The following is a 17552-nucleotide window of genomic DNA, read 5'->3' on the forward strand; positions in this document are numbered from 1 at the left end:
CTAAATAAGATGTAGTAAGTTTTTTTTTTTTTTAAACGTACATGGTATAATCATGGGAAGACACATGCAAAAAAATTAAAGCTAAATAAGATGAAAATTTTATTTTTAAAATACACACGATATAAACATGAAAATGCACACACAAAAAAATTAAACTAAATAAGATGAAAGTTTTATTTTTAAAAATAAATATTTAAAACTTGAAAATAAATATATATAAACAAAAAAGAAGTTAAATAAGATAGGGGTATTTTTATAATCAAATACTTTATTCTTAGAAATTATACCATACATATTAATTTGAAAATATCAAAATCGCTCAATAAAAAATAATGCAGCATAGCTAGTTGCTAAACACACCTAAAACTTTAACATTTTTCTTTTTAAAATTATTCAGTGTCAAAGTTACAAAGACGATATAGTGCTGAGATCCAAAGTATCCATTCATTGTACATAGGATTATCCGAAGGATCTCGTTGATGTTGGACAAATCCAAAATGCTTCGAAATCCTCTTCTTCATGTTTAAGGTAAGAGGTTAGAAATAAATAATTTTTAAAAAGCCATTTTCTTGAAAATTTGAGAGTGATAAAGTTGCTAATTTTGCTTATGTTTGAGTCTTGAATTTTGGTTTGTTGATTCTATAAGCTATAATATCACAAACCCAACATCCCTTTTTGTTACTTTTGTCCTTTTTTCTGTTATTTCTTACTTGCTGGAAATTTTAGAAAATGGGGTTGTTTTATTTTTGGAGGTGCGAGAGGCTGGCTATGAACGGTTTTAGGTGGAGTAGTGGTAGGCCGAAAAAATATTGGAGAAAGGTGATCAGGCATGATATGAAGTACATGATCCTTCATAGGAAGGTGTGAAGGATGCGGATTAGGATAGAGTGTTAGTGGTTGGAGTTCATCAGTAATAGTAGGGAATAGTAGGGAAGAGTCTTTTGTTTGTATCTGCGGCTGGTGTTTCTTGTTCATGGTGTTCGGTGATTTCTATGATTTCAAATAGATTGTCTATAGTATTACCTTGTGGGTGTCTTGTTCCCTTTATTATCTAGCAGTGTGTTATCCTATTTTGTTGTGTGCTTTTATGTTTTTTGTTTGTTATACATGCTATCTGTCCTGAGCCAGGGGTCTATCGGAAATAGCCGCTCTACTTCATCTGAGGTAGTGGTATTTACCCTCCCTAGACCCCACTTTGGGGGAATACACTGGTATGTGGTTGGGGTTGTTTTATTTTTTGAGTTGAGGGTCTATTGGAAACAGTTTGTGTACGCACTGCTCTCTCCAGACCCCACTTGTGGGGTTACGTTGAGTATTGTTACTATTGCTGGTTGTTGGGGTTGTTTTATTTTTCGAGATGAGGGTTTATTGGAAACAGTTTGTGTACACACTGCTCTCTCCGGAGATTTTTCGAGTTGAGGGTCTATTGGAAATAGTTTGTGTACACACTGTCCTCTCCGGACCCCACTTGTGGGATTACGTTGAATATGTTGCTGTTGTTATTGGGGTTGTTTTATTTTTCGAGTTGAGGGTCTATTGGAAATAGCTTGTGTACACACTGTCCTCTCCGGACCCCACTTGTGGGATTTCGTTGAGTTTGTTACTGTTGTTGTTGGGGTTGTTTTGTTTTTCGACATGAGGGTCTATTGTAAATAGTCCGCGTGATTTCACTTGTGGGATTACGCTAGTATGTTGTTTTGGGGTTTTTTTTATTTATTAGGCCGAGAGTCTATCGGAAATAGTCTGCGTACATACTACCCTCCTCACTAGACCCCACTTGTGAGATTATAATGGTATGTTGTTATTGTTGTTGTTAGTGGGGCTCTTTTATTTATTGATGTTGTAAAATGGAGCTATGAAGTTGCTAAATATCAAGAACATAGTTCTTTTCTAGAATCTAAAGTGCATAAACTCAAAATTCTAGCTCCACCTTTGCATTTGGCAGTGAAGTAAGAGGTGATATAGGCTACTTTTATTTGCACTTTGGTATGGTATCACTGATGTAGCTCAAAAGAACTTTGGAACAGGTTCTATAAGCTCCTAGTATCTGGGTACGTTGCGGGACTTGCATTCCATTTATGGGTTCAGCAGAACCCAGTAGTTTTAGCACAAATCCTGTATTAGTGTTAAAAATTCACTTAATATGTATGAGTAATCTATCATAACCTAGTAACATTCTTTGTAGAATCTTAGAACACGTAAACTCAAAACCCTAGCTCCGCCTTTGCACCTAGGAAGTGAAGTAAGAGGTGATTAACATATTCGAGTCAGTTCTCTATACATCATTTTTACCTTATCCTTTGTTAATTAGGTAACAAGTGTTGGAGTTCTTAAAGATGCATTAGCATCATGCTTGATGCAGATAGATAATTACTGCTAAAAGTCGATCACGATCCCTCTATACAATGTCGAAGAGTGGTGAGGTTCAGTGGAAAAGTGAGAATTTGGGTAAGCGGAGATGGGTTTTCATTGTGTTTCTTGGGATACTGACACTTCATGGATTGGCTATTCTCGTCTTCACCAGAGGATTCCTCCTAACTCGCACTGAGCTTTCACAATTTAGTCACTGCTCTGATATTCAACAATCTCCTTGCTTCTCTCCTCCTCAAGATGATCAAATGGTTAACCATTCCAGAGTGTGCTGGACGAAACCAGCCGTGGATCGCATTGTCATCATTATTCTTGACGCTCTTAGGTATGACTTTGTTGCTCCAAGTACCTTTTTTGAAGAGAAAAAGCCGTGGATGGACAGATTGCAGGTGTTGCACAAGTTGGCATCTCAGCCAGGTTCATTTGCTAAGATCTTTAAAGCTATTGCTGATCCTCCAACGACCAGTTTGCAACGTCTAAAGGGATTAACGACTGGTGGGCTTCCAACTTTTATTGATGTGGGTAATAGCTTTGGTGCACCTGCTATTGTTGAAGATAATTTGATATATCAGATGGCTAAGAATGGAAAGCGAGTTGTGATGATGGGAGATGACACATGGGTTCAGCTGTTTCCTCAACATTTTAATATATCTCATCCATTCCCTTCATTTAATGTAAAAGACCTTGACACGGTAGATAATGGCTGCATTGAGCACTTGTTCCCGTACTTGTATAAAGAAGATTGGGATGTACTTATAGCACATTTTCTTGGCGTGGATCACGCTGGACATATTTTTGGTGTGGATTCTCCTGAAATGATAGAAAAGCTGGATCAGTACAATGGGCTTTTGGAGAAAGTTGTTGATGTTCTGGAAAGCCAAAGTGGACCGGGCGGGTTACACGAAAATACTCTGCTTCTTGTGATGGGTGATCATGGACAAACCATTAATGGTGATCATGGTGGAGGTGCTCCAGAAGAGGTTGAAACGTCTCTATTTGCTATGAGTTTGCAAAAGCATCCATCTTCCTTACCGTCCGAAACTGATAGCTTATCTTGTCGACTTGACATGGAGAAAAGAAAAATATGCACTAGCTCCATTGAGCAGCTCGACTTTGCTGCAACAGTATCTGCTCTACTTGGCATTCCCTATCCTTTTGGATGCATTGGGCGTGTTAATCCTGAACTCTATGCATTAGCTGCTGGTAGTTGGAACTTGGACATTTTTAACCCCGAAAGTGGAATAAATCTTTCAACATTGGAAAGGTGGATGCAGAACTACGTCAATGTCCTCTGCGTTAATACATGGCAGGTGAAAAGATACATTGATGTATATTCAGCTTCATCAGTGATAGGATTTTCAGACAAAGATATGTCTCATGTATCGAACCTCTATGCTGAGGCCCATGATATTTGGTTATATACCAAGGAAGCTGTATTGAAGTGTAAAAGTGAAAGTGAAAGTTGCTCGACATTGTTACCGCAACTGAAGAAGCAAGTTGAAGCTTATTCTAATTTCTTGTCAAGTATTGCTGCGCTTGCTCGTTCCAAATGGACAGAGTTCAATCTAAAGATGATGGGGGCTGGTTTATGCATCTTGGTGCTCTCTCTTTTTGTTCACATTTTCACCATCAAGAAATTGGACAAACTATGCAGTTGCTATCTTCCTCGCAGTGGAAATTTTGTAGTTTCTTTTGAAGCTATTTTTGCTTATGCTGCTGTGCTGATTCGTGCATTCAGTTTCCTTTCAAATAGTTTCATCTTGGAGGAAGGTAAAACGGCAAGTTTTCTATTGGCCACGGCTGGAATGCTTCAATTACGTCATGCAATAGTGAAAAAGAAGATGCTTCTTGAAGGACTTCTTTTTGTTCTGGTGGTTCCTCTTCTCAGATTTGGTATCGAACTTGGACAGTCAAAACAGGCTGTCAATTCTTTATTTTTGAAGTCATTTGCTTCATGGACTGTAAGCATTGACAACGGCACGAACTTATGGATTTATGTTGCTGATATCTTGCCCTTTTTAGCTCTCGTCTTTTTAGCTTATATACTTTACAAGAGCATCAGGCACTGTTGCTGTCGGGGGATATTCAAGTATGTTGTTGTTGGAACCATATTTACTTCTTCTCTTATAGCTATGTCTTGGGCTTTAGATGGTAACATATTCAGTCCGAGCGCGGTGATTGTGGATATAAAAGCATATTGGATTCCTCGGATCATCTATGTTATTGGTCTTCTGCAATTACTTTTACTGGCAATATCTCAACTTTGTGGTAAAGAGAAGACTTCAGGTTGGGAGGAAGATACAATTGTTAAAGCAACTGCCATGTTATCAGCATGGAGTTCAACAATAATCATCTTATCGGGGAAACAAGGTCCTCTAGTTGCTCTAGCAGCAGTAATTCAAGGGTGGTGCATAATTAGGTTGATGACGTTGGAACGAGGAAAGAACGACTGTTACGAAAGTTCAACTTCATATTCTTCTCCAGTGGCAAAGTGGAGCCTTTTAGCTGTGTGTCTGTTTTTCTGCACTGGACACTGGTGTGCCTTTGATGGCCTCCGTTATGCTGCTGCGTTCGTTGGGTTTGACGAATTCAGCCTTGTTCGTCAAGCCGCGTTGCTTACCATCGATACATTTGGTTTCTCCCACATTCTTCCAGTAATGGGACTTCCACTTATCGTTGCTGCTTGTCGACGTCCAGAAGTCCAGGCTGAGAAAAGGAAACAACTGTTTTTTCTCCAGTTATGCCAGGTCTATTTGATGTATGGACTTATTATGGCTATATCTATGACACTTACAATTATATGCGTTACGATTCAAAGGCGTCACTTGATGGTATGGGGTTTATTTGCTCCAAAGTTTGTCTTCGATGCTGTCGGTCTTCTTCTCACCGACTTCTTCATATGCTTCGCATCACTGTACTATTTCAAATGACCAAATAAACTAGACGCAGAATCAAGCATGATGGAGGTAATTGACAATCTTTCAGCCATTTCTTAGGTATATCGTCCTCGGTAACATAACTCCTCATACAGTTGCATTAGAATATAGTTATATCCTGATTCATTCTCAGATTTTGGTTGATTGATAAGAGATATAGAGTTACCATTTAAGGCTTTGACCTTAAGTGGGTAAATTTTGATGGATTATTAAAAGGTCTTGTTGAGGTTAACATTCTTTTACCGGAAGCAAAAACACTAGGTGATTTCCTTCCATCTGGCTGAGCTTTAGTGGACAGAGTCGCTCGGTACTTTCGTGTGAGGTAGCATTATTGTTGTGTTGATTGTGATATGTTTAGATATGTTGCTTTTCTACTTGAGTCGAAGGTCTATCAGAAACAACTTCTCTACTGCGTAGTTGTTGTTGTTGTCTGTCTTTTGAGTGTCCTAGTGTTACTCCGTGCTGGTGAGAGATAGTTGGTACCGTATGGAATTAGTCGAGTTGTGTGCAAGTTGCCCCAGATGCCAAGGAAATATTATGAAGGGAACAACTGCCTTCTTGCTAATTATCAGAAAATAGAGAGCTTGGATGCGTGTTGGATCCTTCAAAAGTAATGCATTTTTGTAGGATCTGACATGGACGCGGCGACCAATGCTCATATTGGATGAATCTCTTTATGTCAAAATTGGATCAATTTGTTTCTGGCTACCAATACTCATATTCAAACCCGACTTTTCCATAAACGTTGTGTGCTAAAATGGAGCAAATCATTGACATTGAAAAGTATTTTTAGTTATTGGAGTTGATTATATAAATAAGAAGTTACGTAATTAAATAGAAGTGTTTAAACTGATAATAATCAGCAGATAGTGTGTGTTGGTAAGAATATACACTTACCCGTGTTAGATGTTTACACTAAATTATGTAAATCTACACTAAATTATGTAAGTCTTTCATAGTTAAATTAACTTATGACTTTTGGTTGATTTTAATTACTACTCTTTGTTTAGCATGTTATGTCATCGACTTACAAATAGATTAAAAAATATTTATAAATTAGTTTGATCAGCTTATACGATTAGTCAAATTGTTATAGATGAGTGAGTGTGCATTTTTTAGTCAAATACCAACTAGGATTTGCCACATGTTAAGACAATACAATTTGATAAGACATTTTAATGCTATAAGGAGTTATTTTCCATCATAAATTCATTTGATGAATTTTAAACCCTTCTAGATTTCTTCTACACACTTTTATGTTTCAAGTGAGCTATCAACCATATTATACTCAACATGTCACAGTATACTGAATTACACCAAAATATTTGAAATTTCTTAATCAACTTTGGACTTAGTGGAATTGAAGTTGAAAGTTATTATTTTGTCGTTTCGCTAGTTTGACTTGATAAATGGCTCTTTCAATCCCTTCAAAGCAATCTGGTTCATTTAATATGCCGTCAGGAGATCGTCCAAGAAGTTTCACCCAAACCCATCCACTGGTGGGCTAACACCTATCGAAAGTCGTAAAAATCCACAATTCCTGTCGTTTCGTTCATTTGACTTTGAAAATGGCTTTCCCAATCCCTCTAAAGTAACCCAATTCATTTAATAGGTTGTCAAGGGATCGCGCCAAGAAGTTCCACTCAAAAAAATTTTCGGAGCCAGCACCCATCCATCAATTTGTGGGCTAACACCCACATTTGAAGTTGTAAATTCAGATATAAAATATTTTTAAAAATTTGGCTTGTTAATTCAAAATTTCTCACTTTAGACTCGCATCAAATATATCAGCATGTCTTTTTTTTTAATTATTTGAAGTTCGATATTCATATTGGAGCTTAATTAATTCGAATTCGCACAACATAAGATTTATTCGAAAGAAACATTTTATTCGAAAGAAACATTCCCTTCAATAAAAAAAGATTTCATACTCAAGATTGGAAACTAAAAAATCTGATTAATGAAAGAATTGCTCCATAATTCTACACCATATTCATTGGTGTTATATATACCAACATGTCACAAGTATACTCTCAATGAATTAAATTGACTTGACAAAAAGAAAAATCGACACCTATCTTTAGTCTATTTGATGTAATTACATTGTTATCTTTTTTTATTTTATTTTATATTTATTTTTTAGTATTTAATAGTAATATTTTATCCTTTATCCTACTTTTTTATTATAATTTTGAATAATTCAAACAATATATCAGAAAGGATCAAAATTTATACTAAACTAACACCTTAAAGTTTAATCCAAATAATATATTAAGATGAAGACGAGTTTTTATAAATTCTAAATTTAATATGGACGGTATTTTTTTTTCAAACATGTGTTGTATGCTTTAATGCTTGTCACATAATTGAAATTTGTACTTACAAAATTCACTGTTGAAAAATCATACTGGATTGACACATTTTTTCTAAATTCAAATACCAAAAGTAAAATAATGGGACCCAAAAAAAAAAAGTAATGGACTAATCTACCAATTCAAAATTAAAAAAATTCACTTCACATAGGACAATGATACCTTTTTTTGACACGTTAATAGCATTTTAATTCTTTGTAGGGCCATTTTACCACATATTTTTTTTTTTCAAATAACCACATAATTTTTGAAATTTTATCATGTACATTTCTGAATCCGCCACTAAATACATTCTCCATTAGTAGGGAGGTAGTTTACCCCTAAAACTAAAATTTTTTGATGTAAATATAGATTAGTCATGTCCCAAGTAATTACCCTAAAAAGAGCGCTACATTTGTTAAGAAGCAGTTTATCATTAAAGTGGAACTTTCCAACGTAAAATTGAATTAGTGAACTTCAATCCAATCGCCTTGAAAATAGAATCAAATTTAATAGGGAGCTTTTTATCCTTTAGAATACAATGTTCCAATGAGAATTCCAATTAATCGGGTCCCAAAGTCGATATTAAACAACTTTAGTCTGTTATATATCGAGTTTTTTTTTTTTTTTTTTTTTTTTTTTTTTTTTTTAGTTTAATACTTTAGTTCTAATACTCCTGCCAGCTACTACCAATTTATTTATGATTTCCTGATTTGAAAACGATACTTCCACAATTTCGGTGATATAATTTATTATAAATATATATTTTCTTATTTTAAAAAATTATTTTAATGATTTTGAAAATCACTTTGGTTAATCATATTTTTTTTCAACAATTATAGGTATGTTTTATGTTGACTTTCAATGAATGCTAGTTGTGATATATAATAAAGTGCACCAAACAGAATATATGATCTGTTTTTTTTGTTAATCTTGAATAATTCATACTTATACAAACAAATAAAAAAATAAAAAATAAAAATAAAAAATCAAACATTTAAAGTCAAAATTGGAAGCTTGATCTGTTTGACTGAAATTTTCAAGATCACAAATGGCAAATAATGTACTTTATTTGTCCAATGTGAATCACTGGAGCGGGGAGCCAGAATATGCCATGAACTAAAAAAATATCAAAATATATCATATTTTTAGAGTATGACCAAAATATTCTTAACTTTTTTAAAAAGAGAGTTATATGCATTATTTTTAACGAAAGTAACCAACCAGAGTTAATTTTCAGAAAATGTGCATAACTCTCTTTTTAAGAGAGTTATGCATTTTTTTTAACATAACTCTCTTAAAAAGAGAGTTATGCATTTTTGTATTTTTTAACTCGCTTAAAAAGTGAGTATATAATAAAAGTTTAATTTACTTTTTTCTCTACGTAAATATAATAAAAATTATATTACTCATTTTATAAAAACTTACATATTATGTGAACAATTAATTTACTTTTCAAATTTTTATTTTTTTAGAAAGAAGGTCAACTATTATGAAATAGAGAGAATACAACTCACTGATTATCTGAGTCATGTAGAAATAACTCACTATTTAAGTGAGTTATCCATTATATGAATATAATTATACAAATATATGAGTTGTGTATAAATAACTTTTTCCATCAACATTCATATTTTTCCTATTTAAACAGAAGTAAACATTATAGACTCTTCATTCTTTATTCACTCATCTCCTCTTTTGAAACTGCATTTTTCTTCATTGGAATAAAGTCCCTGCTACAAGAAGAGATGGGTGAATAAAGAATGAAGAGTCTAGAATGTATACTTCTATTTAAATAGGAGAAATATAAATGTTGGTGGAAAAAGCTATTTGCACATAACTCATATATTTGTAGAGTTATATTCATATAATGGATAACTCACTTAAATAGTTAGTTATGCATTTTATTTCTACATGACTCATATAATCAGTGAGTTTTACTCTCTTCGCTTCATAATGGTTGGTCTTCTTTCTAAAAAAATAAAACTTTAAAAGATAAATTAATTGTTCACATAATATGTAAATTTTTATAAAGTGAGTTATATAATTTTTATTATATTTACGTAGAGAAAAAAAGCAAGTTAAACTTTTATTATATAACTCACTTTTTGAACGAGTTAAAAAATGCAAAAATGTATAACTTTCTTTTTAAGAGAGTTATGTTAAAAAAATGCATAACTCTCTTTTTAAGAGAGTTATGCACATTTTCTGAAAATTAACTCCGTTTGATTAGTTCCGTTAAAAACAATGCATATAGCTCTCTTTTTAAGAGAGTTAAGCATATTTTGGTCACACTTTAAAAACATGGCATATTTTGATATTTTTTTTTAGTTTCAGGGCATATTTTGGTTCCCAGCTCAAATCACTTGAACTATGTGTGTGTCCCATACGAAGGAAAATATTTTTAAAAAAATAAGTAAATTTTTAATTATTTTTGATATGCAAGTAAAAATGTATTCTAAAAATATTATAGAATTAGAATTTTACTCCTAGTCTATAATTTGGCACATAATTTTTTCATAAAATCATCATATGGAATTTGTGGATTTTTGTTTTAGTTAATCATTTGATATTCGGAACACATTGATGGACTAATCTAGAATTCTAGATTGTTTGTCATGTGACTCAATAAAAAGTATTTTCTTTTTAGAAATTTCTCCATTCTCGAGTTATCTTTCGATTTTTTGTTGAGATTGCTTTTTTCTTTGTTTATTTATACTATGTGGAAATTGGAATTTTCAAAGATTTCTTTCAAATAATTTACTAATTTTTGATTGATGCACCACAAATGCATTTGAATGATTTTAAGTTCATCTAGATGATCCAAATACTTAAACTAATCATGCGTGGATTAAAATGATAAGCTTAATTGTCACTCTCTCTCTTTCAAAATAAATATTATTTTAGCTGATCATTTCACATTATTCCTACTTTCAAAAAAAATATAAGATATATTTTACTAAATATTCCTACTTTTTTAGATGTTTCTTAGTAACTAAGTATTACTCCATTAAGCAGTTCTTAAATATAAGTAGTATAGTTGAAAACAATTAAGTAGAATTATTCTTTTGTCTTGAATTTCTAAAGTGATACTTATTTCGAAATAATTTTTTTTTTTCACTAAACGATACTTATTTTGTGATAGAGGAGATAGCTCGCGAGAACTCCCATTAGAGTTACAATGGGGAAAAAAAATGAAATAATATAAAGTTGGAAGGGAAATAAAAAGCACATAAAAAATTACGGTGATACAATAAATACCTCTTTATTTTTTATCAATGGTGTTGGATTTGAGCCCGTAAAACAACATAATCTTATAATCGAAGTATAATAAACATACCAATTAATTATGTTCATATATCCTCCTTCTAGTAGTAACACCACAAAATTGTGAAAAACATGTTGTACTTTGATGAATGTAAAAAAAGTAGAAAAACACAGATTAGAAAGAAAAAAAACTGTGGGTCAAGCCGAAATTTTTCATTTTTGATTCATATATACCAAACTTTTCATTTTAAACTTACATTATTCACATGATAGAAACGATTTATACATGTAAAGAAAATGGGACCAAAGTACATGAATACATAGAATTTAAAGCATGGGGAGAATCTAGAAGTTTGGTTACACATTTACATGAACGCAATAAATGGATATTTATAAATATTTGCATGTGAATTTAATTGATATTATTATGATATTACTTGACTCTGTAAATTTGAATTCGTCTCGAACGAAAGCAACCATAAGAGATGGTCATGATGAGTATAACTACATCTTCATTTTAATGTAGGGTTTTGATTTGAGTTCTGAGAATCTAGTTTTTCTAGTAAGAGTGAATTACCTTCAAAATGGATTCAAATTCTGCAGTGATGAAATTAAAATTTTCATTTAAAAAATATATATTTTTAAAAAAATTATAATTAACAACCCAACAAGGATGATTTTGTCACTGATCTTTCCGATGCCAATTCAAATTAACCAAACATTATGCAAATTCAAATTTATCATTCCAATTTCCCTAAAACATTCCAAAAACAAATCAAACACTCCAGTAATATAATTATCCTTTACTTTTTGTTTCTTCATGTCGACTATGATTGGACTGCCACGTGGAAATTATTAAAAAGTCAACACAAAAAGGTGAGATTTTCATATCTCTTTATTTAAATTGTTTAATTTCTCATGGCTTTTAATTAGCCACCACCCCATTCAACCTTTGACCACCAAAAACCAAATAAAATACAATTATTTTAAGAATACAGATAAATAATTAAAATGCATCTAGAATTTTCTTAGTCTTCATTCTTCTTTTTTTGCTTTCTCATTCAAACTTCCATGCATTATATTAGCCACTTTTTCTTACCAAAAAACAAAGTGGAACACATGTTTATAATTTCTCTCTTTCATTTTATATATCTAATAGGGTTCTTTATTTTAGTTTCGTAGCTAAAGAAAAAAAAGAGTTATGGAAGAAGTAGAGATACCACAATATTTTTTATGTCCTATATCACTACAAATCATGAAAGATCCTGTAACAACGGTCACCGGAATCACGTATGATCGCGAAAGTATCGAAATGTGGTTGTGCACGGCGGAGGAAGAGGCCGCGGTCGCGATGTGCCCGGTGACAAAGCAACATTTGCCTAAGGACACGGAGTTGTTGACACCAAATCATATGCTACGACGATTAATTCAAGCATGGTGTACAGTAAACGCTGAAAAAGGCGTTGACCGGATCCCAACGCCAAAGTATCCGATGGATAAATCGAATATACTTCGATTAATTCGTCAGGTAAATAATAGTAATAATAGTAATAGTAATAATGATCAACAACTTTGTGTTGATGCATTGAGGAAAATGGATGATTTAGTTAGTGAAAATGAGAAAAATAGAAAGTGCATGGAAGAAGTTGGTGCAATTAAGGCTATTATTGGTTTTATTATTAGATGTTACAAATATGGGAATTTATTAATTCCTGGTCTTGAAGAAGCTTTAAGGATATTTCATTCAATATGGAATCCAACACATGAAAACAAGAATCATGTGAAGGATAATCATGATTTAGTCCAAGCTACTTTGTGGATTTTGAAAAACGAGGCGAAAGATATCTGTCATAAAATCATGATCATCAAGACACATGCAATGATGGTCTTGAAAGACGTGATGGAGGTCTCGAGTTCAAACTTTCTATCAAGGTTAGACCCAGGATTCTTTCAAGAAATAGTGCATACGTTGCGAAAAAATAGCAGAAACTACATCTCCCAACAGGCGACGAAAGCGGCCCTACAAGTGCTCATAGGTGCATGTCCGTGGGGGCGAAACAAGCTAAAAATCATCGAATCAGGAGCCATATTCGAGCTCATAGAGCTCGAATTAACTAACCCTGAGAAAAGGGTTAGTGAATTAGTGTTTTGTCTATTGGCTAATTTGTGTGTTTTGGCTGATGGAAGGGCAAAATTCTTGGAACATGCAGCTGGAATTGCATTGGTAACAAAGAGGACATTGAGAATAAGTGCAACTATAGATGATAATGCAATACAAATATTTGGTTTTATTTGTAAATTTTCAGCAACAAAAGAAGTTTTATTGGAGATGTTGAGAGTTGGGGCAGTGTCAAAAATTTGTATGGTGATGCAAGCAGATTGTGAAGTTTATTTGAAGAAGAAAGCAAGAGAAATATTGAGAGCACATTCACATGTGTGGAGTAATTCACCATGTATACAAATTTATTTATTGACAAGACAATAGAGTAGTAGTAGAAGACTAAGAACTTGGAATATATTTTTTTTTTGTATTTTTTTCTTCTATAATCATAGCAATATAGATCATTTTTAGTACTGTAAAATGTATAGCAAGCAAGCAAAAATGATATATAGAAAGGTAGAATTCACAGTGATATTTATGAAGTACTTAATTATAATTAGTAGTTATTTAGCTCATCTTTCAATTTTTTTTTTTGTTTATTATCGCCCAATACTGATATCTGTTTTGGAACGTGACTAATCTATATACATCGAGTTAAAATCTATGTAGGGCGAGGCAAAGAGGGTTGAAGTCTTCACATGTTTATGCAAATCTACCTCCAACCACCCGTCTCGCTCATTTGTCATCCCTACTGCCAGGTAGCAACTGTTGAGAAAATAAAGGGACAATAATATACCTTAGAGTTCTGCAAACTACTATAATAATTAAAAAAAAAATATATGAATAAATGTTAGAAAGTAATATGTAGAGGTAAACTACTTGATCAAAAAATAAGAAATAACAATTTACTATCTCACTATTTCACTAAATTAAATGTTCAGGTTAGTTGTTTGGTAAGGTATATAAAATAATATTGGATAAAATGTATTTGTAATGTTGGGTCTAGTAATTGCTGAAATTATTTTTTATTGGGTGTTTGATAAGTTTGTATTAAAAAAGATGAATTTATGCAACAAATTAATATCCCCTTAAGGAGATAATGTGGACTAAAACAATCCTTAGATACTTGTGGTTGGATCATTTCATTAAGGGGTCATTTGGGTAGAAGGGATAAGGATAACTAATTCCAGAATTAATTTAGAAGAGGAGCTTATCCCATGTTTGGTTGGGACAAAATGAATGGGATAATTCATCCGATGATTAGTTATTTCGGGATTATAGTATTTTTCTTATCCCTAGCTTCTTGAGGGTGGGATAACTAATTTCGGAATAGCTAATTTCGGGATAATGTATTTTCCGACCAAACGACAAGGGTATAGGAAAATTTAAAGTTAAATTGTTTCTAATTATAGTAAAGTGATATTCTTTTTTAAACAGATTAAAAAAAAAATATGTGTTAGATAAAATCATACGAAGGGAGTATGTAATAATTATGGTGAGCCAAAGTGGATTGCATACTCTATTTGACTCTATGGGAAGATCTTTTATATATATTTCTACTGTATAGAAATGAAAGTCCTTGGACGATCAAGGGCATTTTTGTCCATTAACAAAAAGTTTAACTTAAAGTGATTGTACATAATGCAGCAAAAGTATTGAATATCACAAAAAAAAAAAAACAAAAAAAAACAGGCAAGTTGCTATCAAATAACAGTAATTGGTGATGGCACGTGTAAATATTAAATACTCACTTTGAAAAACATAGTAGAGGCCATCTGTATATTTAAAAACTAAAAATTACATAAATATACAATTTATGTTTCCAATATTATAACAAATCCCAACTCCCTAAACATATATAAAAATTTTAAAATATATACAAAATATTATGTATATATCGGTTATGTTATGTATATTAATAGAGAGAGAATAAAGTAATTAAAAAAGTAAGAAAATGTAATTAGTTTCAAAAGAATTGGTATTTATGTTATTTATACGTTTAAAAAAGTGGGCCCATTTGACCCATGAGGTAAAAGTCATAACTTATTTCTTTTTTAATAGATTAATTTCTAAAATTAGGAGATCTAATCATCCGATGTACTTGCTATTTCTTCTTATTTATTACTCTCTCTGTTCCATAATAAGTAAATTGTTGAAATATTTTTTAGTGTTCAAAAGAAGTGAATGGTTCACAATTTAAGGTAGATGATGAAATTTTTTTTTTTTAAAATTTACCCTCCATTAAATGTGCATTAGGAGTGATGTATCATTATTAAGGTTTTGAAATTTGAAAGGATAAAGATGAAAAAACATGATAAATTTATGTCTTTGCTTTTTTTATTCTTAACATATCTGTCAAAATCCAACAATTAACTTATTATGTAACGGAGGGAGTACTGTATACTATACTGAAAATAATTAATTAAATTTAAATATTTGTTATATTTGAGAAAACTTATTCACATTTTTTCACTTTTACTTTTTATTTAATAAATATAAACAAATTAATAAAAAAATAGAGTAATTGACAATAACATTATTATATTCTATAGCTCCACAAGTGAATTTTGAAAACGAAAAAGTGTATGTAGACCTTATCGATACGTCGTTAAATAGAGAGAATATTTTCGAAAGACCCTCCACTTAAAGAAAGCAAAAATACAACATTTATGAAAACATAAACAATAATAAGTCAAGAAAGAAATAGAAGCATACGACACAAAGTAATTAAAAAAAATTAAAATCACCAAGTTATCTTTTAGAAAAATATCAATAAAGATCATAAAATATTATACTTGATATTTGAATATTCACAAACTTTTTATTTGTGGCAAAAATTAATGATAAACCTTTTGAATACATTTTATGGACTGTTGAATTAATCAGGTTTTAAGCACATAACTTTTACGAAAGTAGATGAATTTAAGCAGATTAGTATTTAGAAATGATAAAAAGAAATCTCGAATGCATTATTGCACTTTAAAAAAATGCAGAGCCAATTAACATAATTAAAAACTTTTTATTTTGAATGAATTAAAAATATTTAGGCTAATAAATAAATTTGATTTGTAACTATAAATATTTATATTTAAGAACTTTCCTACGAGATTTTAAAATTCATTAGAAAATCTCAAGGAAATACACTTATAATTTAAGACTATATGTAATCTTTTTATTAAACTGATGTAGTTGATAGAGGTAATTAATTGTATATCATTTTATATTAAAAAATTAAATTAAATATTGTATTATGACAATATCTCTATTATTGATTAAGATCAATTATTTGTAGAATTTTATGTGATAGTACAATGCACTTTTTTAATTTTAATTTTTTTTGTGCCTCATAGCTTAACATTATTGATCTTTAAAGATTAATACACAGTAGCTCACGATTGTTCTATAAAAAAAAAATCAAATTTAATAATTTATGTATTATCCGATAGTAGAATTATGACATTGTAAGATATCTCGCTTGAATGAATTAGTTGGTACCAAAAATGTTAGTAATGAATAAATTATTAGATTTAAATATTTTGCAACTTAAAAGATAAATTTTCCAATAATTGATACCAACAGAATTTGACACTATTATCAGATTAAATTATCTCAATACTTTATTTTTAAAATATTTAAGGGGATAAATAAAATGCTTGTTAAAGTGTTCTGTTTTTTTTTAGATAAATTCTGATATTTTTAAAATAGTCAAAACAGTAGGAAAAATTTAAATATATTAATAAAAAAATTAATCTAAAATTTAAAATTTATAATCAATTACACGGGCCCTAAAATTATGGGGAAAAGACAGAAACAACACTTCAAATTAAACTATTTCCTTGAAAATGACCATGAAATTTAAATTCCACTTTCTAACCATTTTAATTTACTGACTGGTTCTATACGGTTTTTACACAACTCTTATACAGGTTTTATACAAATCTTATACATAAATATTCTACACAAATATTATACAGTTTTGACACATAATTTATATAATAACTGTACATTTGCACTTCAAATTAAACTATTTCCTTGAAAATGGCCATGAAATTTAAATTCCACTTTCTATCCATTTTAATTTACTGACTGGTTCTATATAGTTTTTACACAACTTTTATACAGGTTTATACAAATCTTATGCATAAATATTCTATACAGAGGGTGATGGGTGGCCCTAATACCACTGTTACAACCTTAGAAGAACCACACCCTAAAAGCTAGCTATTAAGGTCGGAGAGCCCAAGGCTATAAATACCTTACACCAATACTTTGTAATATCGATGTGGGACTTTGCAAAAGTTGGCAATACGTACGATAAATGCTCTTTCACAAAATGGAGCATGTACTTTTCAGCTCCACAAAAATTGGCAACAAACTTGCCAAAAATTCTGGCACTCAATTTATGTGGTTTACCTAACGTAATTTGTTGAATATATGTTTCTCTCTACATAATATAATTCATAGGATTCTTGATTATTTCTTACTAAAGTATTTTTTAGGTCCTATCAAATACTCTTCTCCTCTCTA

The 17552-nt window shown here is 31.3% G+C and overlaps 2 protein-coding genes across 3 annotated transcripts; both read left to right on the forward strand.

Annotated features, from left to right (window-relative positions):
• The first annotated feature begins 378 nt into the window (after positions 1–378).
• On the forward strand, positions 379–5354 carry LOC107848032 (GPI ethanolamine phosphate transferase 3). Of its 2 annotated transcripts, none has more exons than XM_016692685.2 (2): positions 379–528; positions 2312–5354. In XM_016692685.2, the coding sequence occupies exon 2, from the start codon at positions 2406–2408 to the stop codon at positions 5298–5300; it is 2895 nt and encodes a 964-aa protein (XP_016548171.2). In that variant the 5' UTR covers positions 379–528; positions 2312–2405; the 3' UTR covers positions 5301–5354. The 2 variants fall into 2 exon arrangements, with proteins under 2 accessions (XP_016548171.2, XP_016548172.2); XM_016692686.2 differs by having other exon boundaries at positions 2363–5354.
• Positions 5355–11987: 6633 nt separating this feature from the next.
• On the forward strand, positions 11988–13557 carry LOC107846910 (E3 ubiquitin-protein ligase PUB23). The gene has a single exon (XM_016691183.2). It carries the CDS (start codon positions 12126–12128, stop codon positions 13407–13409), a length of 1284 nt encoding a protein of 427 aa, XP_016546669.2. The 5' UTR covers positions 11988–12125; the 3' UTR covers positions 13410–13557.
• Positions 13558–17552: the final 3995 nt, after the last annotated feature.

The sequence above is a fragment of the Capsicum annuum genome, chromosome 11 (genome assembly GCF_002878395.1).
Source record: "Capsicum annuum cultivar UCD-10X-F1 chromosome 11, UCD10Xv1.1, whole genome shotgun sequence".
Lineage (NCBI taxonomy): Eukaryota > Viridiplantae > Streptophyta > Magnoliopsida > Solanales > Solanaceae > Capsicum > Capsicum annuum.